The sequence below is a fragment of the Musa acuminata genome, chromosome BXJ3-4, assembly GCF_036884655.1.
Source record: "Musa acuminata AAA Group cultivar baxijiao chromosome BXJ3-4, Cavendish_Baxijiao_AAA, whole genome shotgun sequence".
Taxonomy (NCBI): domain Eukaryota; kingdom Viridiplantae; phylum Streptophyta; class Magnoliopsida; order Zingiberales; family Musaceae; genus Musa; species Musa acuminata.
This window is the reverse complement of record NC_088352.1, coordinates 3,047,501-3,075,285: the sequence shown is the minus strand read 5'-3', so window position 1 is coordinate 3,075,285 and position 27,785 is coordinate 3,047,501. Positions and strand designations below refer to the sequence as shown.

At 38.4% G+C, this 27,785-nt stretch overlaps 5 protein-coding genes across 6 annotated transcripts in view; 1 reads left to right on the top strand and 4 right to left on the bottom strand.

Moving 5' to 3' along the window:
- Window positions 1-4,029, bottom strand: LOC103980146 (protein DETOXIFICATION 12-like). The gene is made up of 7 exons (XM_009396428.3): window positions 3,772-4,029; window positions 1,237-1,781; window positions 1,057-1,143; window positions 923-979; window positions 606-844; window positions 289-494; window positions 1-126 (listed from the first exon to the last, which is right to left on the bottom strand). The coding sequence occupies exons 1-7, from the start codon at window positions 3,904-3,906 to the stop codon at window positions 64-66; spliced, it is 1,332 nt and encodes a 443-aa protein (XP_009394703.2). The 5' UTR covers window positions 3,907-4,029; the 3' UTR covers window positions 1-63.
- A 2,829-nt stretch (window positions 4,030-6,858) lies between these two features.
- LOC135637130 (26S proteasome regulatory subunit 10B homolog A-like) lies at window positions 6,859-11,875 on the top strand. Its single transcript, XM_065149577.1, has 10 exons — window positions 6,859-7,151; window positions 7,256-7,375; window positions 8,579-8,715; window positions 8,853-9,014; window positions 9,203-9,289; window positions 9,370-9,456; window positions 9,610-9,747; window positions 10,564-10,755; window positions 10,851-10,949; window positions 11,570-11,875. Exons 1-10 carry the CDS (start codon window positions 7,052-7,054, stop codon window positions 11,642-11,644), a joined length of 1,197 nt encoding a protein of 398 aa, XP_065005649.1. The 5' UTR covers window positions 6,859-7,051; the 3' UTR covers window positions 11,645-11,875.
- Window positions 11,876-12,304: 429 nt separating this feature from the next.
- Window positions 12,305-13,547, bottom strand: LOC103980148 (probable ribose-5-phosphate isomerase 2). The gene has a single exon (XM_009396431.3). It carries the CDS (start codon window positions 13,398-13,400, stop codon window positions 12,531-12,533), a length of 870 nt encoding a protein of 289 aa, XP_009394706.2. The 5' UTR covers window positions 13,401-13,547; the 3' UTR covers window positions 12,305-12,530.
- A 7,081-nt stretch (window positions 13,548-20,628) lies between these two features.
- On the bottom strand, window positions 20,629-22,484 carry LOC103980149 (LOB domain-containing protein 41). The gene is made up of 2 exons (XM_009396432.3): window positions 21,922-22,484; window positions 20,629-21,825 (listed from the first exon to the last, which is right to left on the bottom strand). The coding sequence occupies exons 1-2, from the start codon at window positions 22,109-22,111 to the stop codon at window positions 21,197-21,199; spliced, it is 819 nt and encodes a 272-aa protein (XP_009394707.2). The 5' UTR covers window positions 22,112-22,484; the 3' UTR covers window positions 20,629-21,196.
- Window positions 22,485-23,860: 1,376 nt separating this feature from the next.
- The window catches only part of LOC135635346 (caffeoylshikimate esterase-like), a 5,238-nt gene continuing 1,313 nt past the window's right edge, over window positions 23,861-27,785 (bottom strand). For both annotated transcript variants that reach the window (XM_065146361.1, XM_065146362.1), the window contains 5 exons: window positions 27,582-27,728; window positions 27,361-27,491; window positions 26,329-26,466; window positions 24,890-24,988; window positions 23,861-24,240 (listed from right to left, as the gene is read on the bottom strand). In XM_065146361.1, coding sequence (XP_065002433.1) covers window positions 24,022-24,240; window positions 24,890-24,988; window positions 26,329-26,466; window positions 27,361-27,491; window positions 27,582-27,728 — 734 coding nt within the window. In that variant the 3' untranslated portion in view covers window positions 23,861-24,021. The remainder of the gene's footprint in view (window positions 24,241-24,889; window positions 24,989-26,328; window positions 26,467-27,360; window positions 27,492-27,581; window positions 27,729-27,785) is intronic.

Here is a 27,785-nt window from a genome sequence, read left to right as displayed (position 1 = left end):
GTGCAGAGTAGCTAAGTCAGTCATTTGTTTCCTCACAAGTTGAAATAATACTCGGTAGCTGCCTCACTGCAATCCATTCTGCAAGGGTAACCTTTCGTAGAATATTCGCTCTCTCGCGATGATTGCCTGAAAGATCAGATTAGACGAATTCCTTGATGGAACTTATCATCCAAGTTCATGTAAACATTAGAGATTGAAGTTTCTACTACTGCTCTTCATCATCAAGATCAAAAAAATTGCAAGACATGTAGGTTGAAGCCAGTTCATAAGCCACAGCAAAGAACATACCTGACGTCGCCAGTTTGTGAAGCATGTTATCAGCACAAGGAGGACAGTCTGTGTTGTCGATCCGCACAGTATACCAATCCAAAGGCCTTTTCCTCCTCCATGCAATAGGAAACCCAAAACAACAGCTGCCGGAATACCAACCAAATAAAAGGCTCCAAGGTTGACATAAGCACCCAAGTGCTGCCATCCACATCCTCTAGCAATGCCTGAAGCAGGACATGGTTCGAACATATTACGATAACTTTCATGCTTTGTGTAGTGCCACAATTGAGCTTCATTCCAAATAGAAAGAACAGTAAGAGGGGGTTACAGATGACCTGAGAGCACCCCTTGTAGATTGTCAGAAACTACCGAGAAGCAAAACAGAGGAACCATTTCAGTAACATAATTTACCACCTCCTCCTCCTCGCTGTAAGCATAACCAAGGATGTGGCGTGCAGCTAGCAGAGTCACACTCACAAGCACAGCCTCAGAAACAGCAAGAAACATTGAGACACATACTGCTAACTGAGCTCCTTTCGGATTCCAAGCTCCTAATTCATTCGAGACTCGAGTACTATATGACAATCAACACATCATGATCTACATATGATACTGTGAAGAAGCATCTTTCTGGTATGGGTTTCAGAAATACCTTGCAGCACAACTAAGCCCATACGGTATGCAGTAAAGCAATGAGATGCTATTGAGGCTGTTGGGAAATGAAAAGCCAACATTAATACAATGATTATGTACCAGATCAATAACTGAGCTGTGAATTCTCCTCACCAAATGGAAAGGACAGAAGTTTCGAGCTTTGCATTTGGCAAGAGACCCGAAAGCAAGACAAGAATCTCAAAAGACCACCACTCAAGACTGCAATAAACATTGGTTAAAGTGTTAAACCATTAACCAAAGATGATAGAAGGAATAAGAAAACATACTATTGCAACAAGCAGCACTAATTACCATATCATCAGTGCTGATGGTAGTGCCAGACGTAAGAACTCATTAATGCCTCGAAATGCCTCCTTTGAGATTGGTGCGCGAGTCGCTCTGCAGGAAGCCGAGTACCTTATGTACATCACCAGTATAAATACATTCAACCAGTATGATATATTTATCGAGAGTGCAGCTCCAACATTACGTAAGCCTGACTTGAACACAAGCATCCAGCATAGAGGGATATGAAGGCACAATGTCAGCAGAGAGCTTAGGAGCATAGGAAGAAGGAGGCTTTGAGACTGAAGGAACTTCATTAGAGGTTGAGCAAAGGCATAGGCAAACAGGCCAGGAATCATCCACATAGCATATCTTCCAGCTACTTGAGATATTAAGGGGTCTTGACCCATTAAGAGAAGAAGCTTTTCCATTGACACCCATATGAGAGAGACTGGAAAGCAGACCACTAAAAGAGAGAGTATGGCTCTCCAGGTGTGGACTCCTAACATCTGGTACTGTTCTGCTCCATAGGCTTGGCCGCATAAGGTTTCCAGACCACTTGCCATTCCTACCTGTAGGTAAATTGAAATAGAAAGCCTATACTGAGGTGATAAGCACAACATCCACATATTCAAATAATTGAACAAAACATAATTCAGACTATAAGATAATATCGATACTGTGAATATTTAACATAATGCAAAGTTGAAAATACCCAAAATGTACACCTTATCTTTTAGGCCTAAACAAAAATCTTTTAGTCATTTGCTACACCAAAATTTTCTGCCATATTTGCCTCCTTTAAAAACTCAGTAGAACCTTGTTAATTGTTTTATCATTTTTTTTCCAAAACAATGTAAAACAAGAGAAAACACATTGAGTGGTTGGAACTACAAGTGTAGAAGTGTTGCAATAACCAAGAAACGAAAGCAAATTGATGTGTTTGGTCTGGTTTGAATTTATTCTTAAATGAATGTTTCAGTTTGATTTTTCACTAATGATTATTTCTGTTTGTCACAGAAAAGCAAAAAAAAAGTTATATTTGTGAAACTGTACATAGTCTACATATATTATACACAAAAATACATGATATACATTTTTCTGCAATCACATATGACGTAATATACAACGTAAGTATCATATACATCAACCTAATGAATGTGACATATTTCACATGAATTTATTATATATTTTACAATATAGGTTCCTTATACAATACAAACTGGAAAAGAAAAAAAACCCAATCAAGGTTAGTAATTTCATACAAATTCATTTAGGTTTCTAGCTACAGTTCAATTTGACTATTTTCAATTTCTAAAAAATTAACAGAAGTTCAATCATGACCCAAAAATCCTGCAAAGCTAACTGTTCCAACCTATGTGCACTCCCTAGATGGCATTTTCTTTTTAATCATTAAGGAAGAATAAGATTAAATATATTTTAGCATTCATGATTTTGGCGACTTCTTGCGTGCCACAAACTTTATTTCCTCTGATCTACCCCTCTCTCGGAAAGGAAGTTCTTCATTCTGACAGATGGTTACCACTTTAGATAATGATGCACTTGCCAGTTGAGGGTTGTGACACATTATATGATTTAGAAACGAGTAATCACACTGAGTTGAGGATGAACATCTGTTTGTCCATGAACAACTCTTATCATGGACAAAAACTTGGCAACAAGAGGCATATATTCCAACACCAAACTATAATCTCTTTCAAATTCTTGATGCATGTTCTTACTGAATGGAAAAGAATGAGGTCCTATCACCTGTAAACTTTTTCAACAATACAATCCGAGAAATTTATAACAAATCCAACCTCTTCAATCCATCAATCCAAACACTGCAGCAAACCATCCCTCGTTAACATCCAATCACCCTTAACCCAATTGTAAACAAATAATTGCACATAATTTGTTTACTAACCATGCTTGGGTACCCACCCTAGTACTTCCTAACCTGAAATGTTTCCTTGATACACAATATTTGATAGCTGCATGATGACATTACACAAGTTCCACTCTCACAAGAAGCATAAAATTCTGAAACCAGATTGAATCCTTCTTCCTTCTTCCCATGAAAGTATTTTCTGCAATACAATACAGAATTGTGCTACAACAAAACCAACCATGACATTACTTCCCGTCCACTGACCCGTAGGCATTGGTAGCAACGTAATCTCCTTCGTTAAATAAACATTAGTGAGTGTACCATTTTAGTTGTCCAACCGGAAGGACACATTTTGCTCATACTCCATCATGCAAGCCAATTAAGAAAACAGACGAAACATGCATACAGCCATCCTGTAGAAAGTGGAATCGGTTCGTCCAAAATTGTATGGAGATCTTCATGCACCTTATCAAGCATTTACCATAAGATCGCAGATAACTTGTTTCCACCGGTCGTGAGACTAATCTGAAGCAAACCCTCGGCACTTTGAAGACCACAGAGGGGTTCGGTCTTCCCATCACTCCGCTTTACCGGGAGGTGCACTTACCGTATATACTTCAGGCAGAAGGGAAAACTAAAGGTGGGTGGGGGAGGGGAGGAAGTGGACTTACGAGGAGGCTGAAGCCGGTGACGCTTGCGAGGGAAGTGGCGATGGCGGCTCCGGCGAGTTCAACCTCGCCCAGGTGGCCCACCATCATGCTGGAGATCACCTGCACCAGGAACTGCGACAGAGTCACGGCCACCATGGGGGCCGCGACGCAGCCCAGCCGCCGCGCCTCCTCCAAGAGTTCGCTGCCTGCGTAGCCCCACACGTGTCTGCTCGCCTCGTCCGTCTCTCCTTCTCCGCTCTCCCTCGTTAACAGCGTTTCCTCCTCCATCTCTCGGCGCGTGCGTGCGTGTGTGCGTGCGTGACCGCCGCTTTGTATGTCGACTGCTTGGCTGTCATACACAGTGAAAACTGCCGTCTCCGATTTCCGCGGGCCCAAATAGTAAGTAGACTCACATTTTGACTTGGAGACAAATAAAAAAACAAAAAAAGGTAATATTTTTTATTTATCTCTTCAAATTTAAGTTATATATATATATATATATATATATCTTATGTATATATGTCACTATAAAGTATGTCGATCCGTTGATTATTGGCATAGCGGCATTAATATCTTTTAAAAATATTACACATATATTTGCTTTTGAAATAATATTGTTGATAATTATCTTCCTAAATGTAAAATTCAAAACCAAGGATTCAAATTAATGATGAAAGTGACAACAGATATTTAAAATTAAGTAATTTCAAATCCAATGAAGAGAGTATAATAAATAATTGGAGTCACGATAAAAATTCTTTTTGGGTTGTTTTCGATTATATCTTTCCCCGTCGTCACCTCTGTTTTCTCCATCCCGTCATAATCTTTAAAAAGAAAGGAAGAGAGAACAGAAAAAAAGATACACAGAGAAAGGAGAATTAGGAGAGAGGAGGTGAGCAAGAAGGGAATTGGTAGAAAAATGAAGGTTGGTGATGATGAAAGCAACGACAATCGACAACAAGGAAGAGTATGTTCAGAATCATATAAAGAAGAGAGAGTTGTTAGAAATATATAAAAGGATGAGAGTACTTTACCGAAAATACCCCCACCTCCTAAAAAAAAAAAGGGCTTAATATGCCTTGGCAGACGTTTCGGTCCGCGTTCACCAGGTGTCTTGTCAGGTCAACAGAGGTGTGAGGCGTCATTTGGGCAACTGATGTCACACGAGTTTTATCGCATTTATTACCCTTATCAGATAGCACCTTATCGAAAATACCAAAAAGAAAAAAAAGAAAAAAAGAAAAGGCTTACAATAAACTAAATATCATAAGATCATTACAGGTTGCCAAATAGTAATAAAACGTAGAAGAGGTTTGCTTTTCTATATGATTTCACAAAGTACATTTTGTCAGCATCCTAAGGTAATATTATTTTATTTATTAATATGTATAGACTTTATGGTGAATTTTTAGAAAAAACTTCTCTTTTTGAATTTACCCATTTGTAGAATTATCAAACATAATCATCTTTTCTTTTTTTTTTTCTCTTTTTCTATAGACATGTCCATAAGGTGAACTATATGCTAGTTTCAATATTTGTACACTGTGTTACAGTATTTTCAGTAATATATTAAACATAGTATAAAATTACTGTTATATAGTATTTTTTTTAAAAAATATTATATTTATAATGCTTTTACACTATGTTATAATATTTTCAACAATACTAGAAAAATACTATAACATAATATAAAAATAATATAACATAGCATTTTATTAGTATTATTGAAAAACTATAATATAATATATAAAAAATATTATAATCGGATCGACTCATCGGATCAGTCCGTACTAATAAAAAAATAAAGGGAGAGATAAAAAAATGCCTAGAAGTATTTCAGATAGTAAAAAATATATTATTTGAGAATTTTAAAAATAGTATTTTTTTTTAAAATAAAATATTATGTTTATAATGCTTTTAGACTATGTTATAATATTTTCAACAATACTAGAAAAATACTATAACATAATATAGAAATAATATAACATAGCATTTTACTAGTATTATTGAAAAAACTATAACGTAATGTAAAAATATTATAATCGGATCGACTCATCGGTTCAGTTCATAATAAAAAAAAAAAGATAAAGGAAGAGAAAAAAAAAACTAAAAGTATTTCAGATAGTAAAAAAAGTATTATTTAAGAATTTTAAAAATAAAGGATATTTTTCGCAAAAAAGTACAATGACTTTGTTTCCATGAATTTGAATCCTAATCACAGTAATTTTTATCCTTTCATGAACATTAATTAAGACAACCTTAGACTTATAAAGATGTGAACACGGCAATCGGTGTCAAACTTCATTTTTGAGAGGTCGACGGAAAAGAAGAGAATTGGGAAAGACTTCGTTCTCGTCCTAAACATGCTTCCCGGAGAATCCAGACACTCCAAAGAGAGAGAAAGAGAGACAAGACGGCAAACTTGTTTCCTCCGTTTGAGTCACCGTTCTTGTTGGCTGTTGTTGATGTGCGTCGGCAACGCTGTTCATGTCAGATGTGGGAATGTGCGGTCAAAGAAAGGAGACATGAATGACAACAAACAAGCCTCAGAAGATGATGTTTGTCCTTCCAAGATTTGCCTCCACTGTACCTACCACTCCCAGGAGAATAATCTATCTTCAAACACGCATTAAGACTCCCTTAATGCCTCTGAATAGCCTACGAAACATCTAACTCGGATGAGGATGACAGATTCTTAGCAGGTGAACTCGTCCTGCTTTGACCGAGCTGATCCACCTGGTGTTGCGTGAGAGACGGTCCTGATCGAATCTCACTCGCTAAGTTCTTTGATGTGATCTCTTCTCGGTGTTAATTTTCATCGATTTGGGAATTATTCACCTTGTGAAAGTTCCACGGGCGATATGGCACCCTGGTTTGTGGGACCCGCATACATGCCGCACTCCCAGTGCCCGCGGGTGCTGACGTCGGCCTCTCAAGTTTTCCTGGGTGGTTCGGTACGTCGTGCTAACGGGTTCCCACCGAAAAATCAGAGTCTGTGTTGACAAATCGTAACGCGGGTCGTGCTCACCGAGTCGAAACTCGGGTCGAGTCCGACGAGTTGCACCTTCCTCCCCTTCTCTTACGTATATTTAATCGGTTTTCTTGGAGTGAAAGCAAGCGAGGAAAGTCTACCGGACGATCGCCTTAGGTTCGCGACGCCGTCCCTCTTCTTCCTGCTTCTCCTCCATCCTGTGCCCATAGACTAGAAACTATTTGTGGGGTACGGATCGTGAGCCTATCGCGGCGATCCGAGGTGCACGAAGCAGAGGACCGACAACAGGAGGAGTAGGGGGAATCGAAAATGAGCGAGGCGGAAGAGGCTGTCCGGCGGCGGAACGCCTTGAGCGAGTACCGCAAGCAGCTGCTCAACTGCAAGGAGATCGAGTCCCGCATTCGCGCAGGTTGGTCCCGTGATACCGTTCTCGTTAGGGTTCGTGATTCCATGAAATTCTCTGATCATTTTTCCGGTGATTGATGGCGTTTTTGGGATTTGTTGGACGTGCAGTGAAGGATAAGTTGAAGGCTGCCAGAAAAGAGTTCACGAAGACGGAGGATGATTTGAAGTCCCTTCAGAGTGTGGGTCAGATTATTGGGGAGGTCCTTCGGCCACTTGATAACGAGCGCTGTAAGTTCATATTGGTTTTTGACTTCTATAACCTTTATTTTAATCTCTAGTACATTGTAGGTTCGAGTTAATTTTAGTAATGCATTATAAACATTTTCTAGGCTGATGCATGTTCACAAGGGACTTATTTTTCATGACCCAATTGCTTAGTTCAGGTAAAGTTCCTAGAGCTTATGCTTCGAGGATCTTATGATTTAGTGATTAGGATCTTTAAATAAAATTTGGAATGATATTGCTGTAAAGTATCTGTAAGGATGCTATCAGATTTTGACAAATAGGTGTATATATTTTGGGTAAAATAAATACCTTTGATCATCAGATCCAATTTGATTATTTTATTTTGTATTGATCAACTGTGATTGTGATCTGTTAAAATCTTTCCATGTTTTATATTAAATTACTTGATAATTAAGTATATGAAATATCATTAAAAAATTGATTATGTATTTAACTTTTAAGTGTAAAACAAAATAATATTTACTATCTTTGAAGCTTTAATTAGACTTTATGTTTGAAATTTTATAATAATATTTTGATGAAATGAGGTATTTTCTCTTAAATCATCATTCAAAAAGAAATCCTGGCAATTGTTTATTGATCATGCTAGGTTGGGCGTGGAAAATGTAGTATCTGGGGGTCAGTTCTGTTAAAATAAAACATGCATACTACTTACAAGTCTTTTCCTTGATACCTCATTGATCTCCCTTGATGTTTGAAACGAACATTGCGAAGCCTAAGTTGACTGTTTGTGAATTCCATCACCATACACATAATCAATCAATGTCATGTGATTGCCATGCTGGATATAGTGTATCTGGTATCAGATGCCCACTATTAATGTTAATTTGTTTGGATCTTGTGCATCTGGTGCAGGATGCCCACTTCAGTAAAGAATCTTAATTAGTTCAGTATCTAAGCATTCTGAAGGATAAAAATTGTGTTGTTCCCAAAGAAGTCTATTCTTTTGGATCTTATGATTTATAAATTCATTCACTGTTACAGGTCTAAGCATTCTTAAAACTGTTTATCAGATTATACATTTTTGTCAGATTTTGTGTTCCAATCAATGCAAACATATGATTCTGTTATATTTGAAAATGTTTGTCATATAGTGCGATTGTCCTTTGTTTGTGACGATCTTTATGTGTTGATTTCTTGCACAGTTGTTTTAACTTTGAATCATTGTTTTCCTTTTTTTATCAGTTATAGTGAAAGCTAGTAGTGGCCCGAGATATGTTGTTGGTTGCCGAAGTAAGGTGGACAAAGAGAATTTGACAGCTGGAACGCGTGTTGTTCTTGACATGACTACCCTTACCATCATGCGCATTCTTCCACGTGAGGTACTCAAGTGCAATAATGAGTTCTAGGATTTTCAAGAGTAAACAAATGAACACCTGGAGATTGTTGTCAACTTAGACTTCCGTTTTTGTTTATTCTCAAAACAAAAGTATCCATTTGTTGTTACTTTTCTTCCCAGGTTGATCCAGTTGTGTATAACATGCTTCATGAAGATCCTGGCAATGTCAGCTATTCTGCTGTAGGTGGATTGTCTGATCAGATTCGGGAACTGAGGGAATCCATTGAGCTCCCTCTCATGAATCCAGAGCTTTTTCTCAGAGTTGGGATTAAACCTCCAAAGGTAATTGTTAGGCTTGTTGATGGCACTTTTTGGAATTTTGGCCTCTCAATGTGATATACTTGTTTCTGGATGTATGAAATGAACTTACATAAATATGCTATTTTAAACAACTTGTTAAATTGGTGAAGAATCATACTACACATTTCACATAGTCTATGTTAGCTTTAAAGCATCTAAAAACATTTCAGGGTGTTCTTCTTTATGGACCTCCTGGAACTGGAAAAACTTTGTTGGCCAGGGCAATTGCCAGTAATATCGATGCCAACTTTTTGAAGGTACAGCTTCATTCTTTATAAAGATTAAAAATAAATGTTATCTTGGGGATTTATAGATTTATAAACAATTCTTTTTGCAGGTTGTATCAAGTGCTATTATTGACAAATATATTGGTGAAAGTGCTCGTTTGATCAGGGAAATGTTTAATTATGCTCGTGACCACCAAGTATTGTTCTTTTGTCTTTTGGTTTTTGGCCTTTTCAATTAAAACAATAGATTTTGTGCATCCTCTCCTGTGTTATAATGATATATTAAGTTTTATGTTATAATGGCACTTATGCTATTTTACTTATGCTATTTTTCCTCTCATATTATGAAGCCATGCATCATTTTCATGGATGAGATTGATGCCATTGGTGGGCGTCGTTTTAGTGAGGGAACCAGCGCAGATCGTGAAATACAACGGACATTAATGGAACTTCTGAATCAGCTGGATGGATTTGATCAGCTTGGAAAGGTACCTTCCTCTGCAACGTCTTCAAAATGTTCTGTACCCAACTGTTGTTATTTATAAGGACAGCAAGGAGATTATGACACAATTAAAAGTACCTCAGGTTGAATGTTATTTTGCATTCCTTGGAGATTGACACGTTTAGTTCAGAATGTATTATTAGTATCTTTTTGTTTGTATCATTACCAAGTATATTTCTAAGTTCAGCGATAGCATTATAAGTTGTATTCATCTTTGACTTATATTTTGGTTATAGATGTTGGGAGATCCATTAACCATTAATTGTGCTTGGGGAGTTCTAGACATATCTTTAAACAGAATTTTGTTTGACTCTGAGATTTTCATGAAAAGAAACTCTTCTCCCATATTATATGGTGCATTGTAAGTCACCAAGGCTGTCTTGTTGGTAATTTCATGATTGTAATCTATTTATTATAGTTTGGTGACAATTTTTTCTTTGTAAATTTTGGGAGATCATTTCTTCCTGAATTTATTTTCATCAGCCTGTAAATGATTGAACAGTTCTACTGAACAAGCCAACAGATACTGGGGATGCATATGCATAAGTTTGATGCATAAGGCTCTGCTATTTGTGTTATCCCAAACAGGTTTTTTTCTATCAGCAGTCAAGTGTCCATTGAATACGCTTGCGTATCCATAGGTTATTATTGTTGTTAAATACCACTGTTTCATTACCAATTATATGCTCACTTACTTTCATAAATTTAGAACCGTACAACTGGATCTATTATTCAGTCACGCCATCTCATTCAGTATACCTATTTACTATTAGGTCGTGTTCTTTTCCTCAATGTCTACTAGGTTAAAATGATTATGGCGACAAATCGTCCTGATGTTCTGGATCCAGCACTTCTTCGTCCTGGCCGGTTAGACAGGAAGATAGAGATACCATTACCAAATGAACAAGCAAGGATGGAGGTTCTTAAAATTCATGCTGCTGGTATAGCCAAACACGGTGAGATAGACTATGAAGCAGTTGTAAAACTTGCGGAAGTGAGTATTTATTTTATTGTTTGAGAAGCAGGGTTCATGGATTATGGTCCTCATATCATTTGCTTTATGATTTGGACAATGCTGTCTGATTTCAGGGTTTCAATGGTGCTGATCTGCGGAATGTCTGCACTGAAGCTGGAATGGCGGCAATTCGTGCAGAACGTGACTACGTCATTCACGAGGACTTCATGAAGGTAAAGATTCTTTTTCTTATTCTTACTTGGTAGGCCGGGTGGGGATACTAATACTTGCTTCACGGTATCTATCTTTTGTGTCAACTTTGTTTCAGGTGAATCTTTTACAACTCAATGTAGGAACTAGTTCTTTTTTGTATAGTTTTATTAGATACATGAATTGGAAGAGAGGTTAAAAAAATACCATTCTAGCTATTGTATTTTGGAGCCGCATTGTGCAACAAACAACATAATTTGTTTTTGTTTGCTTTTGTACACAAATTGACTGTACGTTGAAGTTCATCGATGCACCAAGAAGTGTAGAACAATTAGCACATAAGGATCACTATCCTACAATTACACAGGAATCTGGAGTGTTTCACTGAATAGCCATTTTTGCTGCATCATTGCTAAATTTTTAATTTCCGTGGGTAAGACCAGATATTATTTCTGCAGAATATTTATTTGCACAAGTTATTTCTTGTTCGGTACAAAGTACAAACTCTTCTCATATCATGCAATGCGTCGCTTGCGCTTGCTATTGTTTATGTGCTTTTTGTTTAATGTAGTACGACCATTCAGCTAAACTGAATGGCTTTTACAGTTAGTTGTCTAACCTTTTCACTCTTTCTGTGTTTCAGGCTGTTAGAAAACTGAATGAAGCAAAGAAACTGGAGTCAAGTGCCCATTACAGTGCCGACTTTGGAAAAGATTAGAAGGGGCAGTGCCGACTTTGCAAATCCACGCTTCCTACTGTTTGGAATCAAATTGATTGGTGCCAAATCATGCAGTTGAACAGAGACGTCAGGCATGGCTTCTACTGACCATCATTGTATTTTGGATCGTCCAGGGTATCTGTCTCTTTCTCCCAGCGTTCCCTTTGTGTGTGCAATATTAACTCAAACTTGCTACCGTGCCTCGATCAATTGATTAGATTTTGATGTGAACCAGTTTGCTGATGTCTTAGTATTAGTTAAGCTTGAGAACCCTCCTCGGCTTGGAACCTTGTTCAAACTAGCAGATTGGAGATCCTACCTGGTGAGTCAAATAATGCTGTCAGCTTTAGGCATCGTTCCAACCCAATTAGGAGAAAGATTGCCTACTTTCTACCTAGTCCTTGGCTAGGATGATAGCATGTGTTTAAGGTACCATTGCAGGAAGGTTGGTTTTAGAATGTCTTGGGAACCAAATGCGTCATCAGAAGTTTCGGTGCATAACAAGAGCTTACTCGACATCATCCATCAAACTCGAAAAGGGCTCACTGCAAGTATTGCAAAGCGTCCACCATGGTGCAAGACAATGGGAAATTAAGTAAGGCTTGATTTCAGCTAGAAATCTTTCACATGAGCGAACTTAATAGTTAGTCCCCAAATGTATAAATGGAACCGAACAATTAATTAATTCATCGGACATTTGGGTCACACTAAAATCTTATCAATTTTGGCTCTTAACAGCCAATGTTTCATGGAGACATTCTCCACTTGTTTGATGACTCTTCAGCCTACAACAATTTAATTGCCACAAAGTAATCTTGATTTCTTCCCTTGATACAAAAGGGAACAACATAATTTAATTAGCCTAACTAGAAGTAAGATATTGCACTTATATACCATTTAACTTCTTCTCCATCATCGCCACCCCATCCTTCCTCGCCACGATCACGGATGATGCCAATCCGAGGAACATCCCGTGCTCCACCACCCCGGTGATCCTTAGAATCTCGTCACTGATCAGATTGAGATCACCATGGATCCCATCCTCGAAGAACAAATCCACAATGTAATTCTTGTTGTCCGTCACAAATGCCTCCGGTTCGAACACGTTCTCATCGAAGCTATTGGCTTTGGCGTCGGTGGCGGCGGTTCTGAGCTTGAGATTGAAGCCGGGCATGCCCTCGAAGAGGCTCCGGAGACGACGGAGGGTGAGGGCCCAGCCAAAAGGAATAACCTCCACGGGGACGGCGAGGCCGCTCGCCCCGAGGCAAGGCACCAGCTTGGACTCATCGACGATGACGACAAAGCGGCGGCTGGCGCCTTCCACCATCTTCTCACGGAGCAGGGACCCGCCGCGGCCCTTCACGAGGTTGAGGGCCGGGTCTACCTCGTCGGCCCCGTCGATGGAGAGGTCCACCACGGGGTGGGCGTTGAGGTCGGAGAGGGGGATGCCGGCGGCCGCGGCGCGGGCGGCTGCCCACTCGGAGGTCGGGATGCCGACGATGTCCCGGAGGGCACCGCAGCGTAGAAGGTCGCCGATGCGGTCGAGGGCGTGGGCGGCAGTGGAGCCCGTGCCAAGGCCGAGGACCATGCCTGACTGCACGAACTCCACGGCACGGTGGGCGGCGACGCGCTTCAACTCGTCCTGGGACCGGGCGGCGCAGGTAGGCGGGGGCGCCACTGGTTGGGACCGGTCGTGGTGGAGGAGATGTGGAAAGGGGATCGCCATATCAATAGTCCGAGAGCAAGCGGCCCGCATCGTGTCACAGCGAAAAGCCGATCTTTATACCAAAAATTCTCTCCTTTGTCGCCGGACAAACACCAGGATTGGGGTTCGAAGAAGAAGAAAGGGGGAGCCGAGCGACGTTTCCGAGTCGGAGCGCTCTATATAAAGAGATGGCTGAGGGATTCTCTATCAACTCTCCGATTGGAAACGTCAAATTTTCCAGGCTCTATTAGCCACGTCTTCTATATGGACTCGTTTATAAATGGGAATCTACGTGTCCCATGTTTTACGGTGACATCTAATCTGCTGACGCTTCATCGTTACCATCGACTGACCACAGTCGCACGCGAGGAGGCACGGAACACAGACGACCGATGGGACTAGCAGGCAACGGTGAGGATTTCTCGTCAGAGGTAAATGGACGGAGAGGATGGTGATCGGGCGGGACGACGGATGGATGGTCAAAGACGCACTCGGGTGGCGGTCAATGGACTTCCGCCGCGGGACACGCAAAAAAAGAGACGAACGTGAAAGATGGTTTGCAAAAACACTTCTTCCACCCATTTCCTTACTACGCAGTCATTGAACTTCCCAGTAATTGGAGAAGACAAATGGATTACGCTGCAGGCACCTATAAAAAGCCAGGTAGAATTTTGGGTGGGAGTAGGAAAAGCAGTTAAGATTTGGAAATATTGGTCATTGGTAAGAGAAGACCACGAGTCTTGTCGCCACAATAAGCATCAATAAATGAGATTTACCGCACATGCCGGGGTCATTTAACACAAAATTGGATAGTCTAAGTTTACAAGTCAAAATTGTTGACTACTTTTTAAGTTCATGGAGGAAACCCGTCGCGAAGGTACTAAGCTTGTCCAATGTGTCAAGCCAAAACAAGGGAAACGAAGGAAAGAAAGAAATCCTGTTGATCCACAGAGAATGCACATGCGGTTGATGTCATCCATCAACTTCTGAGAAGGAAAAGGTAAAAGGCCGAAACAAGCGGAAACTTGCAGGTTGGTCTCCCATTGCATGCTCTACACGAGGGAGGGAGCAGATGAGTGCACGCGTTACATGTGTGAGAGACAACGTCACGTTGTTCTTCTGATGGTGGAGAGGTCAGCCGGTGGTGGCTGCTTACGATCTGGAATGGATAAACCATCCCCAGCAATCCTAACAAAGCCTGGTGATCGACTGGTTCTGATGAGTTCCTACAGCACTAGAGATTGCGTTTCCCTATATGAATGGATAAACCAACCCAGCATTCCTAACCAAGCCTGGAAACACCATCAAAGCTAGCTTCTGTGGAGAATCCAGAAGTTGATCATGGCGAGAGGTTGCGTTTCCCTTTTGTCTATCAAGCTGACACAAAGATTTCAGTCTTGTAAGAGATCAGAAGCCACAGCCACCATCATCTATTCCAAAACTTGAAAGAAGGTAAGTGGAAGGTTCCCGAGGAGGTCTCAGAAACTTCATTCTCAGCTCTGAGACAAGCATCAGGCTGAACAATTTAGACATCTTTGCAGACTCGATCGAAATACAGGTAGGTTTCTCAGACTTGGATGCTGATCTTTCACCATATGTTTCACGTGAGTTGAAGAATTTGTGTGCCACACTTGGATGTATCCAAAAGACAACTATTTTGTCTACACAGTTCGTCCAGTTACTATCCTTATCGATTGGACGAGGCAAAAGAAGGATAGAAAAAGATGTCTAAAAACTGCGTGAATGCAAAAGTAAATATTTCTCAGCAGCTTATTTCGCCCTGTTTTTGAGATAAAATTCAATAGTAAGTGTGTGCATATATATATATATATATATATATATATATATATATATATATATATATATATATATATATATATATATATATATATTGATGAGATAAATTTCAATGATAGACAAAGCATGAACCTTAAGATATTTTTGAGATTGTAAAATGAGAAATAGTATACCAAGTTGAGGAAGAAGAGTAGTTTTTGTTTTGACAAGGTTGCATTTATCGAGAGTCTATTAGGTCGGTTGGATACAGGAAGATTTTCAAACATATCAATTCTTTTTTTATATAAGATTTATATTAAAAAATATAATTTATTTGGGATGATAAGTTTTAATGAAACCTCTAAGAAATGAAAAAGAAACTAATTAATGTTGATACTTGAGTAAGGTCTTAATCGACACATTGATGCCACAGTCGATACCTCATAGTCATTTAGTCGATATCTTAACATCATTTAATCGACACATGAATGCTATACATGATTGATACCTCGATTTTACATGATCGAGACATCGATGCCACTTGGTTGAAATCTCGATATTACTTGATCGACACGGTGGCATCATCTAACTTAGTTGGCTAAATCATTATCATGTTTTAGAGCTCAACAAGATACGATCATAATTAGAGCCGAGAGAAACGCACAACTGCTCCATATAAGAAGTGTCAATCATAAAATTGATGCTCTTAAGAGACCACCAAAAAAATGCCTCATAGGTACGTTGCTTGTAAACTAAAACTTCTAATAATCTTTATCGAATTGTTTGAATCCTAAACTAACTTAAACATCGGAGGAGTATTTATCTGGAACAACCCCTATATATTGCAAGGTTCAATTATCTTGAATTCGAACATGTTGATGGCACGCTAAGTTCAAACTAAGAAAGATGCAGAAGAAGACCTTAGTTGGCTCAACAAGGATATGATCAGACAACCAAAAATTGTCTTAACGAGTGTGTCTAGGTGAAGAATTTGTAGTATATAATATTGCTTCAATTCAAGATTATGATTTAAAGCATAATAAGTGAGTAGTCGATTATTATACTCATGGTTTAGAGTTTGTTATAATTTTAACATTGAAAATTTGGAGAACTATTTATATGGTTATACTCTTGAAATACTAATAGATCACAAAAACCTCGAGCATATCTTACATAATCGGGGATTCTCTCTTCTTGAAAGGATCTCTAACAAGAGGGGTTATAATCAGTTTCAAGCAATAAGGTAAATTAACTCCCACGCATGTAGATTCTTTTGAATTATGATCCATTGCTTATAGGGTGGGTGGGTGGGTTTGCCTCCAAACCTTCAAAATGTTTCATATGCCAATACTCTAAAATTATATTGATCTTATCATCTATTTAGAGTAGTCGATCTAGATTATAGAAATATATATATATATATATATATATATATATATATATATATATATATATATCAAATAAATTAAATAATACCTCCTATTGACAAAGAAGTATCAGTATCTTAAATCAATTTTGTAGAACAAATCTTTAGAGGGAAAGGAGGGAGAAATATATATATGCATATCTTTTCTTATGGTAAATAGAATTTATGGTTCAAATCCTTAAATAAGGAAAAGGATTAGAGGTGACTACATCTCTTTCTTTCAGGTAACTAATAAAATTTGTGGACCAAATCTTAAAAGGGGGAGAAATGTGATCACCTTAAATTTTATTTTCTAACTAGCTGACATGTTTTAAAATGGTTCAACTGGTTATGTTCAATTCAAGAATTATGAAGCTTGATGAAAATAATGTACTTGCTAAATCCATGGTGTTGATAGATATGGTTAGAATGAAGTTAATTAACAAGGAGACAATAGCATCCATGGTGTAAATCTACTTTGCCTACCTTTGGAATCAATTTGATAAGTCCCAAATAATGGTGATAAACACACATGTTATTGACTATCCAAATAATTGTGCTAAGGATGTGTTTGTGTTTTAATACAGAGTTGTAATTTTTTGTATAAAAGATTTAGAGGCACTATTTATATAGTTAGACTTTTGAAATACTTATAGATAATAGAAACATTGGGTAAATCTTTATACAAAAAGAATTAAATACAAGACAATGAAAATAATTGGATTTTGTAAAAGAATATGATTTCAATATTAATTATCACCTTCTTAAGAAAGCCAGCATAGTCTTTATGCTAAGCAAGAGATACAAATGTCCTTATGTACTTTGTGTATATAAAGAGTCTATTTAAGTATTTAGAGAGCTTCAAATGTTGTTAGAAACAGTTGAGTAAGACACATCATGGACTTCTTGCTTATTTAAGGGTGCAATCTTTTCTATGCAAAGAAATAAAGAGAGTCATACATTCAAACCATCAACTTAAGGTTTAAGATTAAAATTTCGACAACCAAAGGATGATTCAATTGGACTCAACCATTGATTATATGTTCTATACACTCATCCTATATTTTTATAAACAAAAATTAGAGTAAGACTATAGAATAAGACCTATTATACTTTATAAAAAGTACTAAAATATATTATGATTTATTGGTAATAAGACATGAAGCCATCTCAAAATATTAGTTTGCCAAAAAAAAAATTATGAGAGGAAACATAGGTAATATTAAAGAATGAGAATTTCTCATATCCCAATCAATTTAGCAACAAGTTAATATTATCTCAAGGATCATAGGTTATTGTCAACAATATAGAATCAACTATTAAAAGGTCATATAAGTAAAAAAGATAAAAATCTATAATTTGAAGTTAGGGTTCATATCATCGTGAAGGTATCACCTACAAGATGTGTCATGAGATTCTAGCAAAAACAAAAATTAGCTTGTAGACATGTATTGTATAGGTGCTTTTAAAATGTTACAAAAGATTTAATCAGTTGCTTAATAACGACCTTATATACATAATATGTTTATGTTTAATGTGTCAATACTCCAAAAGTAGATGATGCTATCTGTTTGGAGCAATCGATTCAAATCTAAGAAAGAAAATAGTATTTAATACCTTTAGTGAAAGTCCATCATATGAAAGATGATTTTAAAAAGAAGTATCAATATCTCTTTCTTTAAGGTATTAAAAACTAAGTCGTTAAGTGGAAATCTTTCTTTAGGGTAAATCAAATTTCAGGAGCAAATCTTTAAGGGAAAAAAAGGTACTCAGATCTCTTTCCTTAATTTAGAGACCAAATCTTTAAAGAGGAAGAAATATAATCATCTTAATTTTTGTTTCTTAACTAAGATGCTATTATATACTGTCTAATATTATTACCCTTACAAGGGATTTTATTTCATCCATTAAAACATTTTTTTAATCTTGAACACACATATAAAAAATAACTTTATTATTTTTTAATAAAGACAAAATGAATATAAAATTATATTTTTATATCTCATTAAAAATTTCTCATCTCTTATATAAACTCGTGAGGACTCCTCCCTTTTCATCTATATTGGTGTGAGAGGTGATCGCTCGCGATGAAGGATCGGTAGTGATCATCATTCTAGGAAAACAATAGGTTTTTCATTTTCTTATTTTAATTTTTAAAATATTTAATTGATGTTTTAATTATTTAGTATTCTGTCAATTGTTGATTTTGATCAATTATATTATTTCATTGTAACCAAATGGTATGATGCATATTTTAGATTCAATTAATTGATTTGAATTTTGTATCATGATATAAAGATGAGGAAAACTAATTAATAATTTTAATAATGTCAACATCTTAATGTATTATTTTAGATTATCAACTAATATTGATTTAATTATTTGAATCATGACAATAACATTAGTAATCCCCATTTGATAATGTCTTGATGTTCAAGCCAACTCTTACTCCAGTCCAATCTAAAATAGATTCGACTCGGTTGAATCAATTGACTAGAGCGGATCAACTCCAACTTAGGTCTGGTTTAACTCGACTAATGTCACTCAATGCTATGATTCAATTTACATAGATCTATATAATCCAACTTATATAACTCATATGGTTGGGTGCAATCTCATCGACTACCCTTCATGATCACACCTGGGTTAGCCCGTCCGATCAAGGAAAATTGAGAATCCAGCTTAATGTTTTATAATTATTAAGGTAAACTTTTTAAGATATAATCCAATGAGGTATTTAGTTCTATCAGCTTGATGAACCTAAAATGGAAGGCATGATCATGTTGTCAAGAGAGACACCTTGGATAAAGAAAAGAAAAGGATACATGTTTGATTCTTAAACTAACCACACAAAAAAATTTGCTCTCCCGTACCAAAAGAACGAGAAAGTGGGAGTGGAAAGATTGAGAGCTCCCTTCACTCCAAACATCAAGGATCAGCTGGGTTGATGCAGCTCCTGAGTTATGCAAACTGCAGGCCTATCCCAAAACAGTCTCCATCTTTATCATCAGTTGCAGCAGGAAAACATGGAATAGGACGGTGGAATCCGTCAGCCAGCAGTTACATAAGATCCCTATTAGTTCTACGTATGAGATGGAATATTAGTTCAGATAGCTGTATCATTATTAACTTCAGTTTAAATATTTTAGCTACAAAGTTAACTTATCCCATAGACTATACAAGCAAAAGGTCACGACGATATAAATCACTATCAAAATATGTTTCATATGTATCTATTCCATTTGTTTTACCACCATCATCTCTCTTTTTCTCTTATTCACGTACCTCCGTTTAATAATTCAGTTTCATATCAATTTATATTTATTACAATTATCCTATAAATGTATATATCTTATTAATTTTATGAATAAGAAACACATATAGCTTCTTCTAAACCATTATGACATTGACTATGTGCAACCAAAATGGTACTAAGATTTATAAATGATTTTTTTATTTTTTTTAGAAAGATGAGTAACACAAGTAAGATGTGAGTTTAAAATCTTATCTGTCAAAATCTTTACCAACTAAATTAGTCAAACGATTCCACTGTCCTATTCCCTGTTCTCCTCCTGCTGCAAGTGATAACAAAGATGGTGACTGTTTTGGGATAGGGTTGTGGTGGGCACAACTCAGGAGCTGCATCATCTCAGCTGATCCTCGTTTGGTATGAAGGGAGTTCTAAATCGTTGTACACCCACTTTCGTTTGATTCCTCGGTATGGATGGAAGAACAATGCAAATTTTATTTTTTGTGAGGAAATATTTTGGATAATTACTTTTAGAATCAAAACATTATCTTTTTCTCTTTTTTTTATTCAAGGTGTTTCTCCTGATTAATGACAAAAATATGCTCCTCACATCTTAATTATCATGGAGATCCAAGAAGATGACAATAAGACATGAGAGTGGCCCCATCACCACCTCCCTCGACAGCAGCATCGATTGATTCTTCCTTTTTCTCCCGATTGGTTTGTTTGTATGCAAATAACATATAATAAAATGTCAAAATGTCGACATAAAATAAATAAATAAATAAATAAATAAATAAATAAAAACCTTAAAAGACTGGTCTCTCAATTTATTGTTGCTAAAGAACTCGAGTCAAAATCTTGTCTCCTTTATTTTGTTGACCGATTTTGACAATTGGGATCTCTTCCTCTTCCCTTTCACATTTAGATTTGGATATGTGGCTGCTTCTCATTGGCTCGAGAAGCATTCTCCGCTGTGCCAAATTAGCAGCACCTGACTTTTACAACCTAACTACTAATATTAATATGATGAAAACTATGTAGCGCTTGTTCCGGCACATGTCATGCACGTGTGGGAAGGTCCTCGCCATCTTCGAAAGAGTGGTGGTTCCTTTGATGTCTCCTCCCCTCGTTAGTTTGGACTTGCATGTCGCCCAGCTTCCTAAAACCAGACTTGTACGCCCTACAAATGGTTGCAGAACAGCATGGCCGAACATTGACCTCACCTTCCCTCCCCTGTGATTCATTTGTTTCATGTGATATATGTGCATGCAGAGATCAAGTTTACATCAAGGGAGCAAATTGTCAAAGCCCCCTAATCCTCTCTTCTCAGGGAAACACAAAAAAGAGAATAAAAATGGAAAATAAAACAGAGTCATCTTCGTTCTCCACCGTCGCCGCCTGCTTTGGTTTATGCTACGACGCCAGGCCGAGATCGGTCGTGCACGCGTCCGGGTCGTGGACGCGCCGCGCCTCGTCTCGATGCGACCGGGAGAACGGTCCCGACCCGAGGGTGAGCTCCAGACCCACCTCGTCGTCCTCCTCGGCCTCGGCCCGGTCAGGCTCGCCTTGGCTCACGTGGGACGACGCCTCCGCTATGTCCGCCGAGGACATGCTCTCCTCCACCTGGCACTCTTCGTCCCCTCCTTCGCCCACGCCGGCATCGGCCGCCGGCTCGGTCGAGTCGCTGCCCGTGGACTCGTGGAATTCCAGAGGATGGATGGCGGCCGGACGGGCGGCCTTGGCGCCGGAGCGCTTGAACCGGGAGCCAGCCTTGTTGACCTTGTGTAGCTCGGCGGCCGCACGAGCGCAGCCGCCGGCTCCGGGGTCCTTGGAGATGTGCCGGATGTCGTAGGCCTTGAGCGGCGGGGTCGGGGTGGATGCCGCCGTCTCGGACGGGATCTGGACGATGGGGGCGCCCTTGAGCACCGCCTCCACCGCAGCCTGGGTGAGCTGCCAACTTCCCGACAACAGCAGGCCCACGGAGCCGTAGATCGGATTGACGATCCGGCCGCAAGCCTCGTACAGAAGAGACCGGAATATCGCTGCAAGAATCCAAGGATGTTTCAGCTTATCATCATCCGCAACGAGCAGAATTCTGTACCAGTACTAAAAGTAGAAGACGCGGTAGTTGTACCGACCAGGGCGGAGGTGGTCGGGGCCGGCGTTGATGAGGTTCATGAGGCCGGCGCGGCCGTAGAACTTGGCGAGGAAGACGGTGGCGTTGGCCTGGGACTCGGGGCTCTTGATCCACCGCAGGCAGGGCCTGATGCTGCAGTCGTCGCTGCACCCCTTTCGCAGCACCCGACAACCGTTGCAGCTCATCCTCATGGCGCCGATCCTACCTCTCTATCAATACAAGAAGCGAAGGCGGGTGAGACGTGGGCGAAGAGAAGAGGAGCAAGGGGGGCCTATATAAGTGGTTGGAACTCCATGGGAAGACCAGCCGTGGGTTTCAAGTATGGCCACTGGTTTCGCCAGAGACTCGGAAAGCGGGTTTGCTTTGCCGACGTATCATCATCATCAACATCATACCATCGAAATGGTTCCATTTTACCATCTCTCTCTCTCTCTCTCTCAAAAGATTTGATTGCAGGAATCTTTTGGGGGAGAAAAAAAGGTGAAGAAAAAGGGAGACCAGCGCGTGGCTTGCACGTTCGGAGGACACATAATTGCGGCTGTGTCGTCGAAGCCCAGTAAAAGAGGACGATGGGAATGCTATTCGTGAAAACAGTGAGGAAGGGGAGAGGAAGGAACAGGAAAGGGAAACCTGGTGATGGTGGCAATGATAGTACTCCCGGTTTTGTGGAAGCAGTACAAGGACGGCTTGACCGGTTTCCTGGTTTTGGATCGTCTTCTGTGGGCGGCGACGCCGGGTTGTGTTGGGTTGGGTTCTTGTCACCCTGCTTGTCTGTCGTCCCCCACACACCAATGGAGTCAACGTGGCATCTCTTGACACACTTGTGGCGCAGGAGGATGGAATTGAACCCGACTTCTGCTGCCGAGATACAATTCTTGCTCGTGTCATTTACCTGCCTCTGATTGGTGGTGAAGGGCGCCCCGTCCATGGGCCCGCGAGGAGATGGAGGCACCTAGGTTGGAGGGTAACGGGAAGCGGGTACCAAAACAAATATTGCTCCTTGAAAGATTGCTGCTTTTTGAGCTGGAATATATATATATATATATATAGATATATATATTATTTTTCCTAGCTTTAAAATGTTAGGCCATTATTATTATACAGCAAAAAATATAAAGACATATTATAACACGAGTGAACTTAGATATATGAATCAGGAAATTTTAATCGTGTAAGATTAATCTTTATCTCATCCTATGATTCTTATCTTTATTTCACGTGTAAATATTTTTCTTCGTTCTGAGTAAAAAAAGGAAAATAAGAGTAAAAAAGATAAAAGAAAAAAAATAAGAAGTGACTAATTTAGCAAATTAAGGGTTAGATTATTAATTACGACAACACTAAAGTCGTGCATTTGATGTGACTAAACAATGATGTTAGCCGTGTCGACTAAGCTAATGGTACCCCCCCAAAAAAAAAATCAACAGTGTGAACAAAATTAGATGAATAAGAATAAAATTGATCAAAATGAGGAGAAAAAAGAATCCATCATGAACTTGGATGGTGGTTGATGCTGATTGAAACAGTAAATTTAGCTGTGTTGTGTCAACTCCATGAATTTGTTCCAAGGGATTGAGATGGATGGAAGCAGACTCAGGAAATCTTAGCTGAGTGATGGGATTTGGTTTAAGGGAGTTGGCAATCTTGTCCTTTTCATCCTCCTTATTCATGCATACCTTATCTTGAATTGCAACTGTGCCAGCAAATCACTACTTGATAATATCCTGGTGATGTTGATTATTATTATCATTATTTTGTGATTATAGGTGAAAATTTAGGTAATATGTTTTAAGTATTTTTTTCACAGATGGCCTCGACTTCGATTCGGTTCGATGGGATCATAAAATACATTACCTACAGAAAGTGTCAGATGAGAGTATACTAACAGTCTTGGATTTGTCATGCAGGGATGTAAAGATGGCTTGATAAGGTTGCTAATGTAATCAAAGAGCCAGAAAATTAGACATATATTAGCAGTAAATAGTTTCTTAGACACTGTTTGATTGTGGCAAAACATCAAAAGATGCCGAAGATACAACAAAAGTATTAAGTATTTGAATCTGCACTCTCTGCATCAGCAAAGAATAATACTTAAGGGCAACTAATTCTTATCTGAATGAGAATCTAGCCATGATATGATATCATTAATGACACTTGAGATCCTTCCATCTGGCTCTCCCTCCAGAATACAGTGAAAGCCTTCTTCATACAGCTTGAGGGTTTTGTCATTTGTATTAGCCATATTGTAGAGGATTTTGCTCACATTTGGATCCGTGACTTTGTCTGCAGCTCCGTGAAGAATCAGCAATGGAGAACGAACCTGAAAGATTTTAAGAGTGATCAGAATTCTGAATTTTGCTTCAAGTATGCAGGCCATGCTTCTTCTGATCGTTCCTGTTAGCATGGACAACATAGCATGCAGTAACTTTGAAAACTACAAAAGATTTATCATTGTATAAAAGGTGAACAAAGCAATAAAGCACCTTGAAGAAGAGTAGTTTGAAGAATGAATGTGGATGAGGGAAAGGAGGGATTTTGATGGTCAACATAAATGTCCTTCACAGAAGAAATACAATGTCAGAGTAGACATGGATTTCCATGCTGGCTAATCATAGAATGCCAACAAGGTATCAACACAAGTCGCCTCATCATGCCATCGCAGCGGTGCACCAAAATAGAAGCAGGGTCAAGCTAGGTTTGTGCTGGCCAGCACACCACCCAGCGCCATGCCATAGCAAGTATTACCAGACCACTAGGGGATTTGCCATGAAGCTTTGATCTTGGATTAGTTTTATAAACAAGGAAAGGATGCTCTCTTACATGCTACCTCTAGCGCATCAATGCACACATTCTTTTGCATCTATTTTTCACTTTTTGATGCCGCAATTATAGTAATTTTGCACACCCAGTTAAAATAAATGTTTTTGCTACGGTTGCAAAGTTACTAAGAATGCACATAAGAAGCTGACCTTCTTCAGTTGTGACTCAATATCTTGCGTAGCCTTTATTAGCTCAACAGCTGTTCTTAACCGCATTTGGTCCGAATATGAAATCACATTTAACTCGGCCTACAAGTAACAACTGTGACTTAATATTAAAATCTTTGGTAAAATACATACAGTACAAATTCAAGCAGTAATCCACACAACTTTAAGAAAGCGGATCTATAAACAAGGAAAAACAGATATAAACAGCTATACTAGGAGTATATGGTGACAAAAGTTTGTATACAAAATATAGTAAAAGGACAACAGATAACTACTAGTTATCACAGAGGACAACCCCTGAATCAAAAAATGAAGAGGCTCTCTTAGGCAGCTCATCAAATTTTGGGGAAGAACACGTTATTAAGCAACTGATAAAAATCAGCATCTAGCATGGTTTTATTCCTAATATGGCTAACCCTCATGGTCATAGAGGACGATCCCCTTGAGTATAAAAAGGGAACGAGAAGGAGAGAGCTTTTAGATTAAGAAACACGTGCAGTAAAAGTAGATTATAAAATCCCATCCATTTGGACTGGCGAGATAAATACTTTAGAGGGTTAACCTCCTGCAATTTCCCAATGAGCATAGCCAGGAGTTCAGCTAGAAGTTATTCTTTCAGGGATAAGGAAAAAAAATTTTGAATAAGAAAATTCATGGATCTGTCATAGGTAGCTGGAACTTTTTTTTATAGGTAAATAATACTGGATAGATTAATGATCCAGCCTAAAGCTACAGTCTGAAGGTTACTTGCTACTTCACACAACAGAGAACTTGTTGAAGTTTCGGACAAGTAGTTACTTGCTCCACTTATTATTTACCGCAAATATATTAATTTATGGTTGAATGCATCACACACAAAAAAAGAGAGCTCCTAGGTTTACTGTTGTGTCACACAGGTTAATTTCCTGATTCACAAAATCGATGTCCTCGGTAAGCATTTGAGCAAATTTGTATAGTTAATTTGTACAATATTGTGAAAATACTAGTCTGACTAATAAATTAATTCTGATGCAAAATGTAAATTATTACTGCCTTGACTGGAATCTAGGATGATTCCACATAGGTCTCTGGTGATGCAAACAAGATTCGTCCATAATATCTGAATATGCACTTGGAATAATGGTTTTTCACAATAAGTTGGCATAGCAGAGATTATAATAGATTTATTCCCTTTAAATTCCTCAACGTTATCAAATAAGTGAAAGAATATAAAATCATTTCTACTATGAACTTTTTCAAGAAGAGACTGCAGGAGAACCTCACCAGGCTTGATTCTAAAAAAAGATAAAAAGAATAGAAGAGGTAAAAAAATGAAGAAACACTGGACAATACAGATAAAACAAGAAAAAAAGAAGACAAATTACGACTTTCAATTATATTAAAATAGTTTTCATACTGTAAAACAGTGGGAGAAAACAAACCACTTTTCTTTTCGTTGGATCTCTGAATGACAAGACTCCTAGATCTTTCTGCGGAAATAACTTTGCCTCAGGTAAAACATATGACATGAGAGTTAATGCCTTCAAAACAGGTCCTGGTGGTGTCACCTCTTCTGCAATCTTACAAATTCAGAAAATTAATATTGTAATTAAGGTATTGTCATCACACTAGCATAAAGCTAAGTATGGATAACATCAATATTAGATTGGACAATTTCCATGCTTTAGTCATTTCTGGTTCTTGTCATTCTCCAACAGAACTTTAATAAAGACAAAATGCCACAACGATTGACAATCAATGCCACCCAAAATTCATCACTAAGTCTCATAGAAGAAAATTCATTTTTGTGTTGTGTTGTAGTTGAAACTCCATATATCTCTGCCTGCATTTATGCAAATCTACTAGGAAATCAAACTGACAAACAGTATAATAGATAATTTTGCTCCTCAAATATAAATTGCCACAGTGAAGAGCACCACAATGAAACAAATTATGGTACTGATTTGTTATGTTGTACAGAAATTCTATAAGATGACATGCCAATTCATGTTTAAATTATTCCAAAGGGTCCAAAAACAATTACGTCACCTATTTGTACAGCACGCAACATATACATCATAGAACCAGCACGGAATCTTTTAACAAAAGCTTATGACAACTTCTAATCATAAATATGATTGTCTTGTTCAAGTTGTTATCTACAGTTTCCAGCTTCCAATGAAATTATAAAACTTGCTCTCTCATTGCTGCTTATAAGTTATCTTTTCCAGGTACTCAGGTATTAGCTTAACAGCAATGAAATTTCACAAACTACAGTAATAGTATCCTCTTTCTTTTTTGTATATAAATCTATAATAAAATATGAATCATGAAGAATTGTCGGTCAGAATTAAAGAAATCTGATAAACTAAAGTCACCAAGTGGGGAATATCTAATATTTATTGTCAATAACCAACTGACTAGACGAAATTCACATATTTAATTGGCAAACATTTATGTGCAAGACATCTTACTTTGCACATTGGCGCCACAAGAAGCACTCCATCCCACTCCTCTGGCTGCTTCAAGTGGATTTTAAGTGCAACAGCTCCACCCATCGATTGCCCCAAGAGGAAGTGACGTAGTTCTCTAACTCCCTCCATAGCTGCACACGACCAAAAAAATTGCATCATGATCAGCCTATCCATCTACAATGCTGAATGGAATATACCAAAAGAAGTAATATGATATTGACCTCTGATGGCTGCATATTGCTCGATAACATGGTCTACCATTCCATCAAAACTCGGGATATAGCCATGCAAGCCCTGCGAGAGCCCAAAACCGGGGTAGTCCATGGCAAAGACTGCATAGCCTGCATCTGCAATTATCTTTGCAATCCCTGAAACTTCCCTTTGGTGTTAGATTCAAGTCAGAGGTATGCCTGAAAATCAATATA